This window comes from Salvelinus fontinalis, chromosome 7 (genome assembly GCF_029448725.1).
Source record: "Salvelinus fontinalis isolate EN_2023a chromosome 7, ASM2944872v1, whole genome shotgun sequence".
Taxonomy (NCBI): domain Eukaryota; kingdom Metazoa; phylum Chordata; class Actinopteri; order Salmoniformes; family Salmonidae; genus Salvelinus; species Salvelinus fontinalis.
Genome location: NC_074671.1, coordinates 22,929,594 through 22,951,799, shown reverse-complemented (window position 1 = coordinate 22,951,799; position 22,206 = coordinate 22,929,594). Strand labels below are relative to the sequence as shown.

The 22,206-nt window shown below is 42.9% G+C and overlaps 2 protein-coding genes across 3 annotated transcripts; one reads left to right on the top strand and one right to left on the bottom strand.

Moving 5' to 3' along the window:
- Positions 1-858: 858 nt before the first annotated feature.
- LOC129859227 (meiotic recombination protein REC8 homolog) lies at positions 859-13,491 on the bottom strand. The gene is made up of 18 exons (XM_055928726.1): positions 12,935-13,491; positions 12,714-12,782; positions 12,117-12,259; positions 11,432-11,507; positions 10,568-10,688; positions 10,254-10,329; positions 10,075-10,142; positions 9,788-9,866; positions 8,058-8,133; positions 7,699-7,912; positions 7,337-7,474; positions 6,983-7,055; positions 6,552-6,724; positions 4,995-5,046; positions 3,895-3,961; positions 2,276-2,392; positions 1,796-1,902; positions 859-1,670 (listed from the first exon to the last, which is right to left on the bottom strand). The coding sequence occupies exons 1-18, from the start codon at positions 12,988-12,990 to the stop codon at positions 1,576-1,578; spliced, it is 1,800 nt and encodes a 599-aa protein (XP_055784701.1). The 5' UTR covers positions 12,991-13,491; the 3' UTR covers positions 859-1,575.
- Positions 13,492-13,716: 225 nt separating this feature from the next.
- On the top strand, positions 13,717-22,011 carry LOC129859229 (programmed cell death protein 6-like). 2 transcript variants are annotated; one of them, XM_055928728.1, is made up of 6 exons: positions 13,717-13,954; positions 16,773-16,834; positions 19,435-19,479; positions 20,381-20,548; positions 20,907-21,016; positions 21,359-22,011. In XM_055928728.1, exons 1-6 carry the CDS (start codon positions 13,752-13,754, stop codon positions 21,455-21,457), a joined length of 687 nt encoding a protein of 228 aa, XP_055784703.1. In that variant the 5' UTR covers positions 13,717-13,751; the 3' UTR covers positions 21,458-22,011. The 2 variants fall into 2 exon arrangements, with proteins under 2 accessions (XP_055784703.1, XP_055784704.1); XM_055928729.1 differs by having other exon boundaries at positions 13,721-13,954; positions 20,381-20,539.
- Positions 22,012-22,206: the final 195 nt, after the last annotated feature.

The window sequence follows — 22,206 nt, the reverse complement described above, 5'->3', positions numbered from 1 at the left end:
AGTGACAACGGCAGAGTTGATTATTGATGTTGTAGGTACGTTGCACAGTGCAGTGACATCTACCTTTGGCCTTAGCAGGAAGAAATGGGGATATCTAGTCAGTTGTACAACGGAATGCATTCAACTGAAATGTGTCTTCCGTTTTTAACCCAACACCTTTGAATATGGAAAGTAAATGGTAAATTATCTAAAAAACAAGTAGTAAAATAAAGGAACCAATAATTAGCTTGGCTAAGGGTTTATACTGGTAATGTCAGTTTCCTTAGTTCAGAGCAGGAACATGAAACATGTCTGGCCCAGCAGCCATGCCTTCACTCCCCAAACATGGACACTCAGTCACACCTATAATGACCCCTGGTCTGGATTCAGCAGAGAAACAGGCTGAGGTCACCATTACCCCATGTACCACAGCATTGACCTCTGCCTCTTTTGCACATTGCAGCCTGAGGCTACAGATTTGTGCTGTGTGACTCCCTCTCCTAACCAACAGTTAATTGTATTGAGTAATTCAGCCATGAGATCAGATATGATTATTCTGCCAGCTAGGCACAATGACTTCAATCCAGGAGAGAGAGATGAGGTCATAGTCCAGAGTAGACCTCTGCTGGTGAGTTGGTGACTGAACTTGTTCATGGTCCTCTACTGCCCCCTATTGTCCCCTCACAGCCGATTCCTCAAAAATACATCAGTGTAGCAAACTACAAGGCTATCCCACTGTAATATCATTGATTGACCACAAATTTAAAGGGATAGTTCATCCTCAAATCAAAGTTAGTCAGATGTTTTCATATCTCAGATGTGGTCTTAAATTGAGTCCATGTTGGACAACACTATCTATTGAGTAGATCCCAAATGACAGAGATAATGGCACCATTTTAACTTGCTAGAATTACATTAGAGGCTTATTAATAATGAGTAAACGTGCATTTTATTAAAAAAAGACATCTCATAAATGCTTCAACGTAAGAACAGAGCAACATCATACCACAATTGATAAGATACAAAAACCAAAGGTTAAACAAACTGTCAACAATATCAACTTGCATGACAGTTGACAAATAAATGAGAATAAAAATATCTGCTAGAGATACAGTAATAAATATGGTATTTAAAAAATACCAACTTTGAATAAAAAGTTGTAACATTAATAGCTTTTCCCTTCAGTAATTTCACTTCTTATAAAAAACGTTTCACTTATAAAGGTTACAAAAAATGTTATAAAAATGTTAACTCCAAGAGGTCATCGTTTTGGGTGTGTCCTACAAATCAGTTTGAGGTGGTTATCTCGTATGAACGATATTTGGGACATGAACATTATTACTCTGTTATAAAAGTATGGCCGCACACATCCCGTGCGTGTGGAGACCACTGCTTAACTTGGACTGAAATAGGTGCCGGTACTCGTTTTGGATGCTGGGTACTGTTTATAATTAGGTGCAGGAGCTCCACTACTTTTAAGCTAATATTCCATAAGAGGAACAGGAGCTCAAGCAGTAGAACATTTGAGGTGCCGGTACTCAGCTGCGGTGAAATCCTGTCCAAGTCGAACGCTGGTGGAGACATCCTCTGGGTTCCTCAGGCCTGCACGGTGCTGAGTGGTCCAGGGATGATGGTGATGGGGCTGTAGGGTTCAGCCTGACATACAGCAAGGTCCCCAGCAGACACCAGCTCTGGACCATCACAACACACAAAATACCTGCATGTTGTTAGTTAAGTAAAACAATATTGTAATGCATACATGCATATAGCCCCACAAGTGATATCCATTTTTCCTCTGTTCTCTGTCAGCTCTCACCTAGCAGTTTGGAGAGAATGTGGGCTGCAGTAGTACGGTCTACCTCCAGGGGCAACAGAGAGTAAAAGGTGACTTTCCCAAACCTCAGGAGGTACGAGGACACCACACTGAAAGGAGCAGAGGGAGATGATAGACATGTAAAAAACACTTCCCAGAGTTTCACAGTTAGAGAGAATAGATATAAAGAAGATAGAATAGTAGTGCAGTACAGTAATGACTGAGTTAGAAGCTGTTGGCTGGCCTTCCCACTTTTGCCATCAAATTCCTGAACCAACACAATTGCACTTGACAAACCCCCCACATACTATGACTGTGATATGTGGTTGTCCCACCTAGCGATCTTAAGATGAATGCACTAACGCTAGGTTGCTCTGGATAGGAGTGTCTGCTAAATGACTCAAATGTAAATGTTAGAATAGAGATCTAGATAGAATAGATAGTAGGGTAGTGATGATAGATGGGTGATTAGTAATACTATACCTCAACAGGCCCTCTGCAGTGACTTCTCTACCTTCTGTTTCCTCTTCTCTGACTGGTAGAGCCACATGTTCCTCTTCTATAGCCTCCATAGGCACTGGGGCTTCTTCCATAGGAGACCTGAACAGTCAGTATTAGTTAAAAGTGACACTTATGGATAGAAATGAGCAAAGACTCTGAGCTATCCAACCAGGACCAAGACAACTACATAATGATACAACTATATATCCTCTTATTTTTTCTCTCTTACTAACTCACATACAGTGGGCCAAAAAAGTATTTAGTCAGCCACCAATTGTGCAAGTTCTCCCACTTAAAAAGATGAGGCCTGTAATTTTGATCATAGGTACACTTCAACTATGACAGACAAAATGAGAAAAAAAATCCAGAAAATCACACTGTATGATTTTTAATGAATTTATTTGCAAATTATGGTGGAAAATAAGTATTTGGTCACCTACAAACAAGCAAGATTTCTGGCTCTCACAGACCTGTAACTTCTTCTTTAAGAGGCTCCTCTGTCCTCCACTCGTTACCTGTATTAATGGCACCTGTTTGAACTTGTTATCAGTATAAAAGACACCTGTCCACAACCTCAAACAGTCACACTCCAAACTCCACTATGGCCAAGACCAAAGAGCTGTCAAAGGACACCAGAAACAAAATTGTAGACCTGCACCAGGCTGGGAAGACTGAATCTGCAATAGGTAAGCAGCTTGGTTTGAATAAATCAACTGTGGGAGCAATTATTAGGAAATGGAAGACATACAAGACCACTGATAATCTCCCTCGATCTGGGGCTCCACGCAAGATCTCACCCACGGATCTTGCGTGGAGCCCCCATCACTTGTGGTCAAAATGATCGCAATAACGGTGAGCAAAAATCCCAGAACCACACGGGGGGACCTAGTGAATGACCTGCAGAGAGCTGGGACCAAAGTAACAAAGCCTACCATCAGCAAGGGCATTGAAGATGAAACGTAGCTGGGTCTTTCAGCATGACAATGATCCCAAACACACCGCCCGGGCAACAAAGGAGTGGCTTTGTAAGAAGCATTTCAAGGTCCTGGAGTGGCCTAGCCAGTCTCCAGATCTCAACCCCATAGAAAATTTTTGGAGGGAGTTGAAAGTCCGTGTTGCCCAGCAACAGCCCCAAAACATCACTGCTCTAGAGGAGATCTGCATGGAGGAATGGGCCAAAATACCAGCAACAGTGTGTGAAAACCTTGTGAAGACTTACAGAAAACGTTTGACCTCTGTCATTGCCAACAAAGGGTATATAACAAAGTCTTGAGATAAACTTTTGTTATTGACCAAATACTTATTTTCCACCATCATTTGCAAATAAATTCATTAAAAATCCTACAACGTGATTTTCTGGATTTTTTCTCTCATTTTGTCTGTCATAGTTGAAGTGTACCTATGATGAAAATTACAGGCCTCTCTCATCTTTTTAAGTGGGAGAACTTGCACAATTGGTGGCTAACTAAATACTTTTTTGCCCCACTGTACATTCATACTACATACGTATATATATATACACACATATATATGTATATACATACACACACACACACACACACATATATACATATATACATGTATTTTTATATATATCTCACCATCTGCTGACAGGGGTGATCTGCTCGAGGGATTTGTCCTCTCTGGACACGTCTAGAAGAGCCTCGGCTGAAACATAGAACACAAACAGATATCAAAATGCAACAGTAAAGCAGTGGTGGTAAAAGTACCCAAAGGTCATACTTGAGAAAAAGTAAAGATACCTTAATAGAAAATGACTCAAGTCAAAGTCACCCAGTACTATACAACTTGAGTAAAAGTCTAAAAGTATTTGGTTTTAAATATACTTAAGTATCAAAAGTAAATGTAATTGCTAAAGTATACTTAAGGATCACAAGTAAAAGTATAAATCATTTTTAAGTCTTTATATTAAGCAAACCAGATGGCACAATATATATATATATATATACTGCTCAAAAAAATAAAGGGAACACTTAAACACAATGTAACTCCAAGTCAATCACACTTCTGTGAAATCAAACTGTCCACTTAGGAAGCAACACTGATTGACAATAAATTTCACATGCTGTTGTGCAAATGGGATAGACAACAGGTGGAAATTATAGGCAATTAGCAAGACACCCCCAATAAAGGAGTGGTTCTGCAGGTGGTGACCACAGACCACTTCTCAGTTCCTATGCTTCCTGGCTGATGTTTAGGTCACTTTTGAATGCTGGCGGTGCTTTCACTCTAGTGGTAGCATGAGACGCAGTCTACAACCCACACAAGTGGCTCAGGTAGTGCAGCTCATCCAGGATGGCACATCAATGCGAGCTGTGGCAAGAAGGTTTGCTGTGTCTGTCAGCGTAGTGTCCAGAGCATGGAGGCGCTACCAGGAGACAGGCCAGTACATCAGGAGACGTGGAGGAGGCCGTAGGAGGGCAACAACCCAGCAGCAGGACCGCTACCTCCGCCTTTGTGCAAGGAGGAGCACTGCCAGAGCCCTACAAAATGACCTCCAGCAGGCCACAAATCCACGGCCAGAGATGTTCTCTTGATGAGTGTGTGAATTGGACAATTCTCCTGTCCTGCTAAGCAATCAAAATGTAACGAGTACTTCTACATAGATGTAGAATCTTATTCTAGTTCTGTGGGCGTCATTTTATCATTTCAAGTAACTGACAGGAAAACAATGTCTGACCTGATGCTTCAGATGGGGCTGTTCCTCCTGATTTCAGCAACTCTCGTGGGATCTGGGGATACAAGAGGAGAGAAAAGAGTCATCTAGACTTCAGACATTTCTGAACTGTCTGTATACATGAAGAACGAAGCAGTGTAGACTAGATGCTGTTATTCCAGGCTCTCTGAGTCATTTGAGATATTAACATTATTCACTGTCCTATTCAACTTCTCTCTTGGGTACATTTGAATTCACCCACAAGTCTTTATTATGTAAATTACTGTTTACAAATGTCCTGCACAAGTGTCCCCTGGCGGCATTGGTAATGTAGAAGAATATGGTGTCAAACTTCACTCTGCAGTCCAACTCATCCCAAACCATCTCAATTGGGTTGAGGCCGGGTGATTGTGGAGGCCAGGTCATCTGATGCAGCACTCCATCATACTCCTTCTTGGTCAAATAGCCCTTACACAGCCTGGAGGTGTGTTGGGTCATTGTCCTGTTGAAAAACAAATTATAGTCCCACTAAGCGCAAACCAGATGGGATGGCGTATCGCTGCAGAATGCTGTGGTAGCCATGCTGTTTAAGTGTGCCTTAAATTCTAAATAAATCACAGACAGTGTCACCAGCAAAGCACCATCACACCACCTCCTCCATGCTTCACGGTGGGAACCACACATGCGGAGATCATCCGTTCACTTACTCTGCGTCTCACAAAGACACGGCGGTTGGAACCAAAAATCTCAAATTTGGACTCATCAGTCCAAAGGACAGATTTCCACCGGTCTAATGTCCATTGCTCGTGTTTCTTGGCCCAAGCAAGTCTCTTCTTATTATTGGTGTCCTTTAGTAGTGTTTTCTTTGCAGCAAATCGAACCATGAAGGCCTGATTCACAGTCTCTTCTGAAAAGTTGATGTTGAGATGTGTCTGTTACTTGAACTCGGTGAAGCATTTATTTGGGCTGCAATTTCTGAGGCTGGTAACTCCAATGAACTTATCCTCTGCAGGAGAGGTAACTCTGGGTCTTCCTTTCCTGTGGCGGTCCTCATGAGAGCCAGTTTCATCATAGCCAGTTTCATCATAGAGCTTGATCGTTTTTGCAACTGCAGTTGCAGAAACTTTAGATGTCTTAAAGTAATGATGGACTGTCGTTTCTCTTTGCTTATTTGAGCTATTCTTGACATAATATGGAGTTGGTCTTTTACCATATAGGGCTATCGTCTGTATACCGCCTAACCTTGCCACAACACAAATTAATAGCTAAAATGCATTAAGGAGGAAAGAAATTCCACGTTTAACAAGGCACACCTGTTAATTGAAATCCATTCCAGGTAACTACCTCATGAAGCTGGTTGAGAGAATGCCAAGAGTGTGCAAAGCTGTCATCAAGGCAAAGGGTGGCTACATTGAAGAATCTCAATATTTAGAACAATTATTTGGTTACTACATGATTCCATATGTGTTATTTCATATTTTTGATGTCTTCACTATTATTTTACAATGTAGAAAAAAGAAGAAAAACCCTGGAATGAGTAGGTGCCTCCAAACTTTTGACAGGTACTGTAGATCCGCTCACCTCTCGCATGCTAGAGTCCATCCTCTTCCTCTCCACCTCTATCCTCACTCTCTCCATCTCGGAGCTGCCCTCCTCCTCAGTCTCCTCCCCTCTGCCTCTCTCCCCGGTGCGAGGAAGCGTAGTGAGGACGGCACACTGTTTCCATAGCAACAGGAGGTCAGGGTGCAGGAGAGCTGCGTCGAGGAAAGAGAGAAAAGACTCAGTGAAATCATCATAACCTCATGGTGTGGCAGTTGTGAGGTGGCTCCGTTGGTTGGAGCAAGGTGCTGGCAACACCCGGGTTATGGGTTTGATTCCTACATTAGACACATACTGTACTACTATATAAGAACTATGAGCTGCTTAGAATCAAAACATCTACTAAATGACCATATTACTACCATCTACTCTGGTCAGATAGGACCATCTCAGGAAAGGAGTCATATACTCACAGCCAGAAGGGGTAGTGTAGAGCTCTGCTGGGAGGAGCTTCTTCTGGGCAGGAAAGTTTATCAGCACCTGAGACTGAGGAGGAGGCACAGACAAAGCAATGAGAATACGATTATATCCTTATTTTCTTTGAAGTAATCACTGATGTGGGTGGTGTTCATTAGGCACCAAATGGAAAAAATCCCACTGAAACAGGGAGGGACTACCTGGACCTGTCCAATAAGAAATGTACATTTTTGTTTCCAGTTGCAAACCCTTTAAAACGTTACCGTTGCATGCCCTAATGAACACAACTTTGGTAAGATTAGTGAAGGCTAAGTAGTGGAAGGCTTAGTAGTGGAAGGCTTAAGTTTTACCAGGAGCTGAGTCTCAGCCTTGGTGTCCTCGATCTGCACCCGCATGGTATCTTGGGAGATCTGCACCTGAGGGTCGGCAAAGATGAGCTGGCGCCTGCGACCCCGCCTCTTAGGAGGAGGAGCGTCTATATGGGGGAGCTGGGATGATGAGAGAGGGATGAGAGAGGCAAGAAAAGAGAGGAAGAGAGCAGATGGGAGGGTTATGGATAGATCAAACTGAGAGGAGCCTGTACACACCCACACATTTGGCAGGAGAAAATATAGGACAGAAATATCTTGTTCATACGGATGCTTGGATTCCTGAGTCCTCATGATGAGTCACACACAGAACAGTGTGAACAAACACACACACACACACACACCTCGCCACAGGAGCTTTCTGCCGCTTTCGCCGTCCCCCTCTCTGACTGACTCGCTGACTCCCCCTCTCTCTCGGAGGTGTCTGGGGCAGAGGGCATGGCCACCTGAGGGGGGGTCATCTCCATGGGAATGACCTCTAACGGCACCTCCACGGGCAGGCCGGTCTCCTCGTCCAGCAGCCACACACTGTCCCCCACCACCACCGACACCTTCAGCCTGGAGACACACACACACACAGAGAAAGAAAAACAATACAACAAAGAGTACGTTTTAAAAAAGACATGGGAAGATAATAGAAGATCAAGGTGACCTGCCCTGTGACCAGCCCTGTCAGAAAACATGATTCTTCCATATAACTTACTGGTCAATGGAGGTCATGCCTGGCTCCATGTCCCTGGTTCTCTCTCCCTCTCTCTCCCTTTCCCTCTCTTCTAGCTCTGTACAACACACACACACCAGTTTACGCAAACTTATATTTACTCACTTATTTCCCTTTCATTATCTGTCTTACGGGTCCTAATATGTTACAAAGGCTCTGCTACCCGACCCGAGCCCTATACAGCGGGTTAGTGCCAGGTAGGGCCTGTTTTTTCATCAATTACTAGGGTACGGGCTGAGCTATTTGCTCATGCTCTTTTGCACAGTAGCCTAGTCATATCTTACTAAGACCATAACGTGGTGACCATTGTCCGAGTCGACAAGAGAGATTATTTCACAGAAAATAAGAATGTTCCGGAGTTTAAAGTGATGAAAAGTAGCTCGCTAACTGCTCTTTTGCATCTCGTCATTGAGCAGCCCAAAGCGGATATTATACAGGCAGACTAGCAGCAGAGCGGATGCAGGGTAGTGATTGATGAGGTAAAAAGGTAAATCAAACTTGACCAACACAATATAATTGCCATGGAAACACGTGGGGGAAAGGGCCGTGGTGGAAAGATCCTGAATATCCTCATTGTCCCCCAGCAAAATGTACCTACATTTAGTCTATTGTTTATATGTATATTTCATATTGAGGTAAAAATCTGAGTATAATGTTTGTATGGATGTCAACCCCAACAATTGTTCATGTCATCGTCACCAATCAACTAACTGCATTACAGTTAAAAACAACTGACTACCTCCACCAATTCTATATGCTAGCTATGCTAACCAGCATCGAAAACAGCCAAATATATCCAAATTGGACTTAAGTTACCACATTGTGGGCCTGTTACAATACATAAATCAAGACGGATATCCACTTGTTAAATCAGATTTGTTGAATGTGCACCAATCTGGTTAATGGACCGGTATAACGTTATATCTCCCTACCAATAAGTGCCCTTCTTTGCGAGGCATTGAAAAACCTCCCTGGTCTTTTGTGGCTAAACACTATCATTGCACACAGAGTGAGTCCATGCAACTTATTTATTTATTTATTTTACCGTTATTTTACCAGGTAAGTTGACTGAGAACACGTTCTCATTTGCAGCAACGACCTGGGGAATAGTTACAGGGGAGAGGAGGGGGATGAATGAGCCAATTGTAAACTGGGGATTATTAGGTGACCATGATGGTTTGAGGGCCAGATTGGGACTTGTGTGACTTGTTAAGCACATTTTTACTCCTGAACTTATTTAGGTTTGCCAAAACAAAGGGGTTGAATAGTTATTGACTCAAGACATTTCAGCTTTTCATTTTTGATTAATTTGTAAAAATGTCAAATATGATAAGTCTACTTTGACATTATGGGGTATTGTGTGTAGGCCAGTGACCAAAAATCTAAATTGTATCAATTTGAAATGTTCAGGCTGTAACACAACAAAATGTGGAAAAAGTCAAGGGGTGTGAATACTTTCTGAAGGCATTGTGTAGTCGGGCGGTTGCGGATGTGTTATTAGCAACTGCAGGCAGGTGCAGGTGAATAATCTGCTGAAACACGCACCACTAGCCGGGGGAGGGGAGGACAGACAGAGACCAGCAGCTAATGGATAATAATGAAGGAAGTTATTTCTGATTTCAGGTTCGGGCAAGGCCTTAAATTTGGCAGAAGCAATTGGGCCTGAACGTCGCAGGCATGTGCAGGGCTCTATTCTTTACTCTCCCTCTCACCATCATAGAATTGGTCCTGCTGCTCCAGAAGCATGTCAATCTCTTTGCCAGTGGCTTCAGGAAGCTCAGCTCCTTCAAACTTTATGGAGAGAAGGGCAGAGGGAGACCGAGTTCAACTTCAGGAACGATTGAGAGCTCAGGAAAGATCCTTTTGGATCCAAATTCCTTGTTGTGTTCACATGGTCACATGGTCTCTTAATAGGCAAAGTGAGTAAAGGTTTATAAATATACACAATAGCCTTTCTATGTCCTTTTATCAGTATATTACAACATTATATTCAGGTCACCTCAGCAGCAACGATGACAAGCTGCTCCTTCTCTTTTAGGGTAATGGCATCAAGAGGGGATTTGAAACCTGAGAGTGAGAGACAGACAGAGAAAGAGAGACAGAGACCAACAAACATTAGTAATGCAGAATTGTTGCTGAGGATTTTCCATCCCAAATCAGACTGTCACTCAGTCTCACCGCCGTCCTCTGGTGCAATTCCAGGACTGGCCCCTATGGGGCGTTCTGGAGTCATGCTCTCCGTCAGCTGCCATGGCTGGGAATGAACGAGACACACAGAGGGAGTGTTGTTAGAACGGTGTTCAATCAATAAATGCATTATCAACTCACAAGGTGACTCAATGAGGGTAAAGTTAAATGTGTGCCTTGAAAAGGCTTTTTGTGTACTGTGTGTACATAGGAATTAACTGTGGCCGTATGGGGGTTACACATTTTTGTAGTGACATACCGTTGGAAATGAACTAGGTAAAAATTGTGTAGAAATGGTTGTATACCTGAGGGATCCTATAGGGACTAGGCAGCAGGTGCTCAAAGCCCATCACCCCAAAGAAGGGGTCCTGTGCCCCCTCGGCCTCCTCCAGCAGGAACAGGGAGTCTGGGACATTTGGGGCTTGTCTGGGGAGGGAAGGGTGCTAATGTTGTTACTACAACATGGCTACAAAACGGCTGACATGCATCACCCAGGCGACACACTGGTGGTGAACGCCATACAATGTACAGTACATTTTGACCTAAAAAAAAAAAAAAAAAAAACTGTACATAAATCCAATCCATTATCATTGTCAATATACATGGAGTGTACAAAACATTAGGAACACCTGCTCTTTCCATTACATAGACTGACTGGGTGAATCCAGCTGAAAGCTATGATCCCTTATTGATGTTATTTGTTAAATCCACTTAAATCTTTTGTCATGCCCATTCACCCTCTAAATGGCACAAACACTTAATCCATGTCTCAAGGATTAAAACTCCTTTTTAGTGTCTCCTCCCCTTCATTTACACTGATTGAAGTTCCTTTGAACGGGGTATGGTAGTAGGCACCAGGCGCACCGGTGTGTCAAGAAATGCAACGCTACTGTTTTTTTCATGCTCAACAGTTTCCCGTGTGTATCAAGAAAGATCGAACACCCAAAGGACATCCAGCCAACTAGACACAACTGTGGGAGTCAACATGGGCCAGCATCCCCGTGGAACGCTTTCGACACCTTGTAGTGTCCATGCCCTGATGAATTGAGGCTTTTCTGATGGCAAAAGGTGTTCTTAATGTTTTGTACACTCAGTGTATGTGTGACAGTTATATCTGACAACTCAAGGGGGCATGTGTGTATGGGACATACGGGTAACAGGTTTTTCACCTGTCAGGCTCAGCCAGATCGATGCGTGCGTGTCTCTCAGAGCGTATCAGGCGCTCAATGGTCTGCTGGAACTCCTCTGGAAGGAAGGAGAAAAAGTTTGCGGTGAGGTAATTTAGCACACTCTTATCCAGAAGCAATTAGGGTTAAGTGCCTCAAGGGCACTTAAACAGATTTTCCACCTAGTTGGCTCTGGGATTCGAACCAGCAACCTTTTGGTTACTGGTCCAACGCTCTTAACCGCTAGGCTACCTGCCATGGCATGCATACTTACATACAAATACAGCTGTGGTTCTGAACACGTGGTTCTGTACAAGCTGGTGACCCTGAACACGATATGATAGTGGATCTGTGTATCTGTTAGCATGATTTATGTCTGGCTGCTGAGGAGGCTATATCAGACTATCGAGTTGCCTGTTATAAGTGAGTATATCGGAGCGTAATCATTCATATCGACCTCTAAAAACAATGTGGTTGTATACTTTATTGTCTCAGGTTGTATCAATGAGTGTGGATGGAGAGTATCCGTTAGGCTGCATTTCAGTTCAATCAGTGTCCTTGGTCCTGTAGCTTGCCTTGCCATTAGACCTGATATATTGTCTCTGATTACCGGCCTATTTCGACAAGCATCTCTTTACATGGCGTTAGTCTGTATGCCCTTCATTTTAACCCTTCCCCTCTCTCTCACCCAGAAGGAAACCACACTGGCGGTGGTAGACGATAACCACCCCATACTGCAGCTGGGAGGACAGGTAGAGGGAGAAGCGAGGCCGAGGGAGACCAGGGCAGAGTGGAGCCACCTGGACCGTCACGTAATCCATAATGTCCTCACTGCAAATACACCACCATAGCTACATGATTGATATCAGATTACTATCACATTCACAAATGATGTGTATGGCCATGGCACAACATAGGTACATGTATCAGGACATGTATCATCAGAACAGAACTTAGTTAGGGAGTAGCTGCCCCAGTATCTCTGCGTTAGAGATGTCGATGTGTCTCCTCTGGTGTCTCCTGATGTAACAGGAGTAAATGAAGATAGTTTCTCAGCGAAACACCATATTTTGTGAGTAACAATCGTTTTTTTTGTTTTACATTATAACGTTAATGCGTGGGAGTTTGAATCGGAACTTCATGGGTGTTAGGGAGGAGACACTTCATAGTTGACATCTCTAATGCAGAGATACCGGGGCAGGGACTAGCTAATTAGGGACCATGGGTTGATCACTTGACATAATATTTTCCCTCAGACATAGAAAGGGAGAAGGATTGTGGTTACCATGTCCGCCCAACGTTGACCCTCAGAAGCTCTCTGCGTGTTATCCTGATCCCTTTGGTGGCTGCCAACCTAAAACACAGAAACGGAAAGGTCTCTGATGATGATGGCATACTCACATTACATTGACTGAGATTCAAAAGCTACAAAATATTAAACTCAGCCTAAGAGGATGCTAGCCTAGCTAATATTAGCTAGCTAGCTAATGCTAGAGAGCAACTCACCAAATAGTGGAAAAGCAACCGGTGTGCCGCTGAAGAACGTTTGGATAGTAAAACATCTTTCCTCAATTCATGCAGAAATATTGTTTTGCAATTTGGTGTCTAGAACCTGGTGTAGAACGGAAAAAGATCAGATTGATCAATAAAAGGGTTGATGTCAGCTGCTAGATAGCTAACGTTACAGGCAGATTCTCCTCAGAGAGCAGCGTTATCGAAATTCGCGCCAAACTTAGCTAGCTTGATGACGTTTAGGTTTTTGACCAATCATGGAGAGTGCAGTAGTCCAAAAAGATAAACAGCAGAGCCATTTATATAGAAAATAAATACCGGTACATGGATCTGATAAACATATCAGTCGGTAACTTAGATAATATAGTAGCGGTAGATGGTAGGCTGAAAATGTTTTAGTTCTAGCTAAGTGAAAATCATATTATGTTGGAAATCATTTAAATCTCAAACGTTTAATTAGGTCACTACTTTAGAAACTGCTGTGAGGGAGAACATGCAGTTTAACATTTAGTGCATCTCGTGCAATAACGTGATTTAGAATTTCACACAAAAGAAAGCTTTGGTAAATCACTTGGCAGCTTTGGTAAATCACCGGGCAGAAGACCAATCAAAACGTGTGGAAATGGGAAACTCTTTCACGCCACTTCGATACCGAAGTTACTTTTTATTACTCTCATAACCTGCTACGTTAATCACTTTGTATTGAAGTGGCGTGAAAAAAGTATGTGAAAGTGGAGTCATTTTGGAGTCACCCACTAAGGATGTAGCCCTATGACGTTTCCACATTTTCTTACGGGAAGTGGTGAGTTAGATGCCACGCCTCTGCGCGAAGAATGTCAGTGTCAGATTGAAACGAGTACAGGGTACACATATTTTTCATAACACCAATTATAAAGCTTTTAAAATGGCATATCACACAGGTAGTCCGTATAGAGGACAACCTCAACAACAACAACAATACAACAATGCAGCGCCGGCGCCGGATCAAGGTTTTCTTTGGAATATATTTCAGAGGTGAGTGGAAAGACGTCTTTCGTGGCTTTCGAAATAACGGTACTCCGCATTGATTTGAGCTTCATTTTGAAAACTGCTGCCACAGGGCATAATAGGCAGAGATTATAATACTATAGCAATTTATGTTCGGTATGCATAAAAAGTTATTATTTTTGTCTTAGTATTATAGCCGTGGTTCTGTGATTACATTTATTTGACAGACTTATTTGTAGTTTTTCTTTAAGAAATTCAAATATCAGGATTTATTTTACCTGTCAGTTTTCTATTTACTTTTGCATATGACATTTTCCTACCACACACATACAATGCCTTGTTTTTCAATTGTATTCTATACAGTTACAACCAGTATAGGGCGTAGATATGATCAATGTCAGTCATGTAACGTTAGCTAATTAAAATTCTCATAATTTACTATCTATCTGTTTCTATTGTGTTGGTTCGTTATTCTATGAAATTAGTTTTGAATACACTTTATTTTACAGGGACTGACAAGAGAGCAGACATGACAATTTACATCAACTTAAAACTGACAATAGCTGGCATAACGTTGTAGGGGAAAGAAGATCTTCCCTCTTTTTCTATCTGTAGTATTGACGAAGATGGTTGATAAATGAAGATGTCCCAATCATGACCGTTTCTGTAAAAATTGTCACCGGTCTGTTAAATGGGTGGTTCTCCCATATTCACCAATGCGTTAACAGCTGGGTCTGGTCTTCTTAGTTCATTGACTGTATATCAACCAGAAGAAAGGAGTGAGTGAGATGTCTAGCTTCATGTTAGTCCCTGGTATTGAGTTATGTAATACTGCAGAGGATCCATGGTGCTCTGCTTTCTCACAACATTAAAATGCTGCAGGCACGCAAAACACTTTGTAAAACACGAAACAGTTTGGAGAATAATTTATAAGGAGGCAAAACCTAGAAAACTTGGTCTTATCTGTCTATCAGTATTCTCCACACTTCAGAGGTGTACCTAGCCTGAGCTGAAGCAACACACTAGGGCTGGAACTCTCTGGGTCATATGACTTGAGTTGTCAAAGTGGAAACCCATTAGTCACCAGCAACCTGGTGCTTTTCTTAGCATTTTGTTAGGCATGAGTCATAGAATGATCCTTTTCCACTCCGCCTATATGCTCATTAGATTCCATGACATGATCCCATTTACAAACAAGTAGTCACTAGACCTAAACAAAACTCACTAGTCCATGGTCATGTGGCATTACACTGGCATGTCAAATGTAGGCCAAAAAGACTTGAGTTTACACAGGCTTCCCAATTCTAATCTTTTGACCAATGACATCAGAACTTTTTACATCAGATTGTTTTCAGAGCTAGTGAAAAAAGGATCAGAATTGGGCTCTGTGTAAATACATAGCCTAGAGTAGAACAGCAAAGGATCCATCTAGGCATAGATCAACATCTGATACGTGACAAGACAAACAATTGCTTACACTGTCTGACGTCAGTGAGTAAACAAATGTTTAGGATAATTTTGTCTGAAAATCGGCTTTGTGTTCAGAAGAGCTACCTCCACTTCCCCCTACCATGAGAGCCACCATGAGATAAGCTGCTAAACCATTTGACTGGAAAACTAAGTTCCGCCAGGCATGTCATAACTTGAATAGCTCCATAGGAAAAACTGAGACAGGCCGATGAAATGTTACGATTCCAATGGCTGCTGTGCTGCTTGTAGTACTAATGTGTACAGCTAATGTTTAGGATTTGTTCTGAGCACCATTCAGCAAATGGGATGATGGTTCTGCTTCAGGCCAGGGAAAGGAATTTTAATGATGCACTTTCAATTCACCTAATTTTATGTAAAACCCAGTGAGGTAAGTCAAACCTGAGGAGGGGTAACAAAGTAAGTGAGATTGAGCAGTTAGACACACACACGCACAGCACAGACTAGTCTAAAAGTGTTTGGTTAAGGTTAGGTACGACCCTGTCTGACCAAGCACTCCACTTCTTTCATTCTGGAGGAAGTCACAAAGCGTGCCTTCATTCAAAGTCAGGTTTTCTATTTCTATGTGGCCTGCAGTTGGGTTGGTGTGTTGTTGGTAGGTTGGTCTGGGGAGGTTGCTAAGGAACATGTGAGTCATTGGAGGATTGTGCTACATTTCACAGAGGAGGTTATTCCAGAACTGGAAGGCAAGGCCTCTAATTTGTGTTAATGTTCAACTCTCGCAAAACATCTCCCACGTCTAAACATAACGACTGTACCATTCTAATACTATTCAATTGGAACACAATTTAAAAATTAGGCTAATTAGTTTGTGATGTTACACTTCTATAACAGATGGCCTAGCGCATAGCTTTATACTGAAAGGCGGTGGGTTCTGAGATTGTACAATCGAATGCAATAAGATATTTATGTGTATTGTAAATTCAAAGCAAAAACGTGTATTGCATCTCTGATCTATTTTCTCTTGATGAAGAAAGTATCTGAAGCCTCCTTTCTTTGGCATTGCACTCAAAATATACAGTATTAGCTAGCCTGATCCCAGATCTGTTTGTGCTGTACGGTACCCAACTCCTATGCTTGTCATGCCAAACATCTCGTCATGCCAAACATGTTGGTTAGTTTTGGTTTCACTTTTCACTGATCTGTGATGTTGGGGATGGTGGCGAGTGTAAAACGACCACCATCCACCATCCCCACATGTCATCGTCCTGTCCCTAGCCCAGCCCACACACTCCCATTGAATGGAGTGTTTAGATCCTGACAAGGGGCTTACAGCGTAGCGCCGGTAGGGTTTCAGCTGGGCTGTGTGTTTGATACAGTCTGCCTGTCTGTATCTAATTGTGTGTTTCCTCCCCAGAGTGGACAAGGACAAGAGCTGTGTGATATCAGACACAGAGCTCCAGCAGGCCTTATCGAACGGTACGTCTCTTCCTTCTCCTCTAGACCTCAACACCTCCTCCTCTCATTTCAACACCTGGCGAGGGACAGAGAGAAGCTTGCTGAGGAGAGTTGGTGGGCTGAACTTGAAATTGACACAGATGTTTTGTTTTTACCTCAAAAAAAACAGACGGAAAGGTTGTCTGGTGACAAAGGAAAAGTACTTCCTGAAGGAGACAGGAAATGGCTGACGACGTGTGCCACCTGATAATTAACTCAACACCCTTTTGTTGTTGAGATATGACAGAGAGGAGTGGCTTCGCCAATGCCACAAGCACAACATGACATTAGTCTTTCCACTGGGCTGGATGGCGAGATATGCTCATGATTGAATCAATACTATGAGTGAACATCGTGTTTTGTAGCTTAGGGCACTAGTTACTAGAGTACAGCACAGCAGACGTTGGGATCATCTTTACAACAAACATGTATTCTGTACCTCAACATTTTGAATTGGTCAAGGTCTCTCTCTCTCGGCGGAAAGGGTTTTGAAAGGGTTTGAATGGACATTCTTCTCTCAAACTGCTTTTTTTACACTGTGAAAAAGTGTTGAGGCCCAAGAGCGATGAAAGGAGCTGTTATCTGGTAGTAGCCCTGGTTCAGAATACTGATGACCCAAGCTGTGTGGAAGGCAGGCAGGCGCAGTGTTCACACAGTCAGTCCAGTCGTGTTCATTAGTAGTGCTGTGTCATGATTTGGCTGTGCCAGTGAGACTGTGTGCAGGCTGCTGACTGAATGCAAGTTGTGCCCCGTTCTCAGCCATGCACTTCACTGACCATGCCCACGGTGCTGTCACTATATCACTCTGACACTCACCCAGACCTCTCTGTTCCCTCTTTCCTTATTTTTTCCTGCTCTTTTCACCTCTCCATTCTCCTCTTCTCTTATCGATCCTGTCCTCCCGTCTTCCCACTCTCACCTCACCCCTTCCCTTGATATCCCTCTCCTCCCCTCAGGCAGACTGTGTAGTGTTCCCACTATAAGCTGTTGCTCGTCCTCTCGGGGCTGACGTCCTCTCTCCATCAGACCCTGTGACAGTGCCGCTCCCTGATGAGAAACAGATGGTCCCTGTTGTACATCGCCAGTCTATCAATAAAGGGAATCTTTTATAGGTGTCGGGGTCTTTTAGCTAGCGCTCCATATTAACAGTCCGCTTAGCCCCCGCTCTGCACCAACCACCTGTCAAAATGTGCCTTTCCTCCCCGACTGAGATTAATGTGCTTTGATTTTTTTTCATTTTTTCAGAGCAACCAGCCAAGTAGTTGCTGAAATCGGCAGCATTGCATTCACTGTGCTGAGTAGTTTCAATGGCAAATCTACGTGCCAAGGGAATATAGGCCCATCTACTAATGGGAAAAACTCCTGCATCGACTACCCCTGAATCGCCTCATGAACATTTTTCAAAAGGCAGAATAATAACACAAAACAATCATGTATGGCTTTGACAGGAACGGGGCAGATTGTCTGGCATCTGGAGAAGAGGTTCCCTGCCCAGCACCCTGCCTGTACTGCATGTAGGACAGGGGTGAGGGGAGGGGAACTGGTGGTCATTTTCTTTCTCAAGGTTGAGCTCAACCTTGCACATGCTGTTTTAGCCCGACTGGAGCAGTTAGTAGTAAGTGAATGAGTGTGTGTAACTATGTGTGAATTCAAACCTGTGTGAGGCCCTTTTGAGGTGTGTGTGTGTTAGAGCCTCTCCTGTGGGGCGCAGTTTTGCGGTCACCCTGTTTTTTCTTCCATGTGCCCCTCCCTGTTCCCCCAACATCGTCATGAGTGGGCACTGGGCAGCGCAGTGAGAAGGTCCAGTGTGTGTGCTGGACAGAGGAAGCTTTGTCTCACAGGTCGGGCGGGGGCAGCCTCGACACGCACGCAAACACGCACACTCCTGTGGTGTCCGTCTGGGGGCTTGACCAACAGACAGGGCACCTCTCTCGGACATGGCCGGTCACTGTTGTTGACCTCACAGCTGCTGGAGAATGGGGAGTCTGGCTGGAGACCTGACCATTCCTCTCTGGTCTGGGTGTAGTCCAGACGCTTCATGTCTGTTCCTTGGCCCAAACCAAATCCCAGCCAGTCCCACCCAGCTGTAAAACTAGCCCAGGTCGGAATAAGGAGGCAGAGCGGCCTGAGTGGGAGACATCTGTCCGAGGCTTGGCTTGTCGTTGCAGAGGAAAGACTTAATGTGAAAAGTGGTTCACTTTACTGGACTGCAAAGCCTCCTTTATCTCTCGCTCTCTCACTTTCTCTCCCCCCTCAGAGCAATGAGAGTGAAAAGGTTGAGATGGTGAGTCAGCAAGGTTTAAGAAACCCTGATAAATCTCCAGCAGTTCTCCTCTGTTACCCAAAATTCTGGCTTTGTAAAAAGGATACCGACGATAAGAACAGAATGATTGCTTAAGACCTCCTAACTCGTTACTTGGCCTATTTCCCTCTTCTTCTTGTTCTGTTATAAATAGCCTAGTTCATTAAAGTCCAAATGTATTAATTAACTTGGCACAGCCGTCCTGTGCAATTTAACTTTTTGTGGCAGAATGTCTTAGTCATTGTTTTTCACCAATCTTTTCTCTATCTTCTCTCTGTAGGTACATGGACACCTTTCAACCCAGTAACAGTCCGATCAATCATTTGTGAGTATTTGTCCCTCTTTGACCCTTGACACACAAACAAACTTGCACAATGACAAGCCTATATTGTCCTGACCTGGTGTACTACCATTGTTTTATACGTTATCCCCATAGCAACCCTTTTCATTAATGTTGGTGCACAGTGACACATTTCAACCTGTCTCCCCAGTTAAGTGGAAGCATGCAGCTATCGGTAAAAAGGGGAATAAGTAGCATTTCTTTCTAACAAACAGGAGGTGTTTTTTTGTTTCTTAAGGCATCTATCTATAACCATCCACTGACCGTATTGATTGGCTTACACACTTACCCTTTCACCAGCTGGAATCTACTTTAGTCCAAGTGTAGCTGAATATGAATAGAAAAATACACTAAGAAGATACAACTAGTTTTATATGTAGTGGTATTATTTTGAATCTCAATCCACCATTGCTTCCCACTCTGACTGTACTGTACACAGTAAATCAGTTGTAATCAAATGGCCGACCAGCCCTGGGCCTTCCATGTGATGAAGCACTTTGTTAGGATGTAATTGGATTAAACCGCAGGGGAAAGTTCAAACGGGCAAGATTTCTTTAACTCTGTGTCATAACAGATGCTATGGTAGTCCTTAGTCCAGTGTGTTGACGTTATGCCTTCTAGCATTGAACTACACTTCCCAGCTGTCCCTTCTTCTTAGGTGGTGTTTCTCAGTGGTCTATTCAGTGTGGTAAAATTTCAGAATTTTGCAGAGAGAAATATAATGAATAAAGTTTACATGGTGCCAGATTCTATAAGACTAAGACAGAAAAAACATACATATTCTACAAAATGCATTTATATCTGACCATTTTTTTGTAACATTGCACCCTTCTGAACAGACCTCTTGCTCTCATTCATATCTTCTCTATTGACTTCCGTCTCATAGCCATGTTTGACAGGGAGAACAAAGGAGGGGTGAACTTCAATGAGTTTGCCGGAGTGTGGAAGTACATCACTGACTGGCAGAACATCTTCCGCACCTACGACAGAGACAACTCGGGCTTCATCGACAAGAACGAGCTTAAGCAGGCACTGACTGGATTCGGTGAGCAAAGTATGCCTTCTCTATTTGACCATACTGGTGGCGGGCCAACCGCTATACCAGTTACATTCATTTCTGTGGTTCACAAGGTCAGATCCGATATTCTAATGCCTTTCTGTAAGGTCAACATGCATGAGCCTGGATAAAGATATGTGCCAAAATAGTTGTGTAGATGCATGACGATATTAATTGTTAGCCTCGCATACATTGAGTTCAAGCATGTTGTTATTTTCTATCCTCATTGAAATGTAGTAGTTCTTAGTCCTGTATGTGAAGTAAGCAGGTGAAAGCCTAATGCATGTTACAAATTGGTTAAGGGTTGTTGAACAGATGTGTTTCTGTGATGTTGACTGTTCTCTGTCCTCCTCAGGGTATCGCCTCTCTGACCAGTTCTACAATACTCTCATAGAGAAGTTTGACAGGCAGAGGAAGGGACAAGTGGCCTTTGATGACTTCATCCAGTGTTGTATCGTTCTACAGGTAACCGTCTTACTGGGCTTCCTGTGCACATACCACTGGTTATGTAGCCTACATTGTTTTGTCAAAATATTGTGTGTACAGTATATACAGCCCATGTTGAAATTGGACTTTGTGTTGGCTCAGTATGGTATTTTGGGCTGGTTTCTCAGACACAGATTAAGCCTAGTCCTTGACTAAACTCTTTCAATGTAGAATCTCAATTGAGAATGCTTTTTAGTCCTGGACTAGGCTTAATGTGTGAATGGGAAAGCGGCCATTGATGTTTATTTACCAACATGGCATCTGTATTGGCTAGTATGTCTAAGTCAAGATCTACTGTAAAATGTTCTTTGTCACTTTCAGAGGTTGACCGACGTGTTCAGGAGGTACGACACAGACCAAGACGGCTGGATCCAGGTTTCCTATGAACAGTATCTATCCATGGTTTTCAACGTTGTATAGTAGATCCAACAGCACAACTGGACACAACTGTGCCAAAGCCAAATCCTTCCCACCTCCACGTGTCTTCCTTGATCAAGATGACTGGGACTCTGGGATAGGATATAAAGACATTATGTTCTGTCTGTCATTGTTCATAATGTTTGTTTAATGTCTGAATCTTATCTTAATAATGAATATCTGTATTTAAGGTAAACCTGCATTGTACATATCATTTAGGACAAATAACAGCATGCTTCTGGGGGACTTTTGCCAATGCTCAAAGCATACACTCTTAATCTCAGATCTATTTTGCTGAAGTCATGTTTACAAATACTGTGAAAGCAGGTTATGGTTGGGCACAAAGCCTGCTTTTAGATTCACTGACATGCCAGCTAACGCCATATTTGTAAAGACATATTTTTAACCAGCAAATCTATAAAAAAGTTAGCCTGTTATTATTTTAGGTAGAAGAAGAGTACGCTTTTGTATCGTTTATTTTTTTGTGTGCATGATGCCTTAAACTGTATAATTGCAAGAGGAACCTCTTTTATTAAAAAAGAAACCTGAAAAAAAAATGTGAGCTCTGAATTTAATGTGTGGTGGAAAGACCTAATAGTTTGCTGTAGACAGACACAATAGTATAAATTGTTACTGTATACAATTATTGACTGAAGATGGATAGATAAAATTGTCATGTTTTGATGATAACATAATCCTTTTCCGGGAAGAGGTAGATTTAGTCAGAGAGGAATAGGCACTGTACTTCTAAC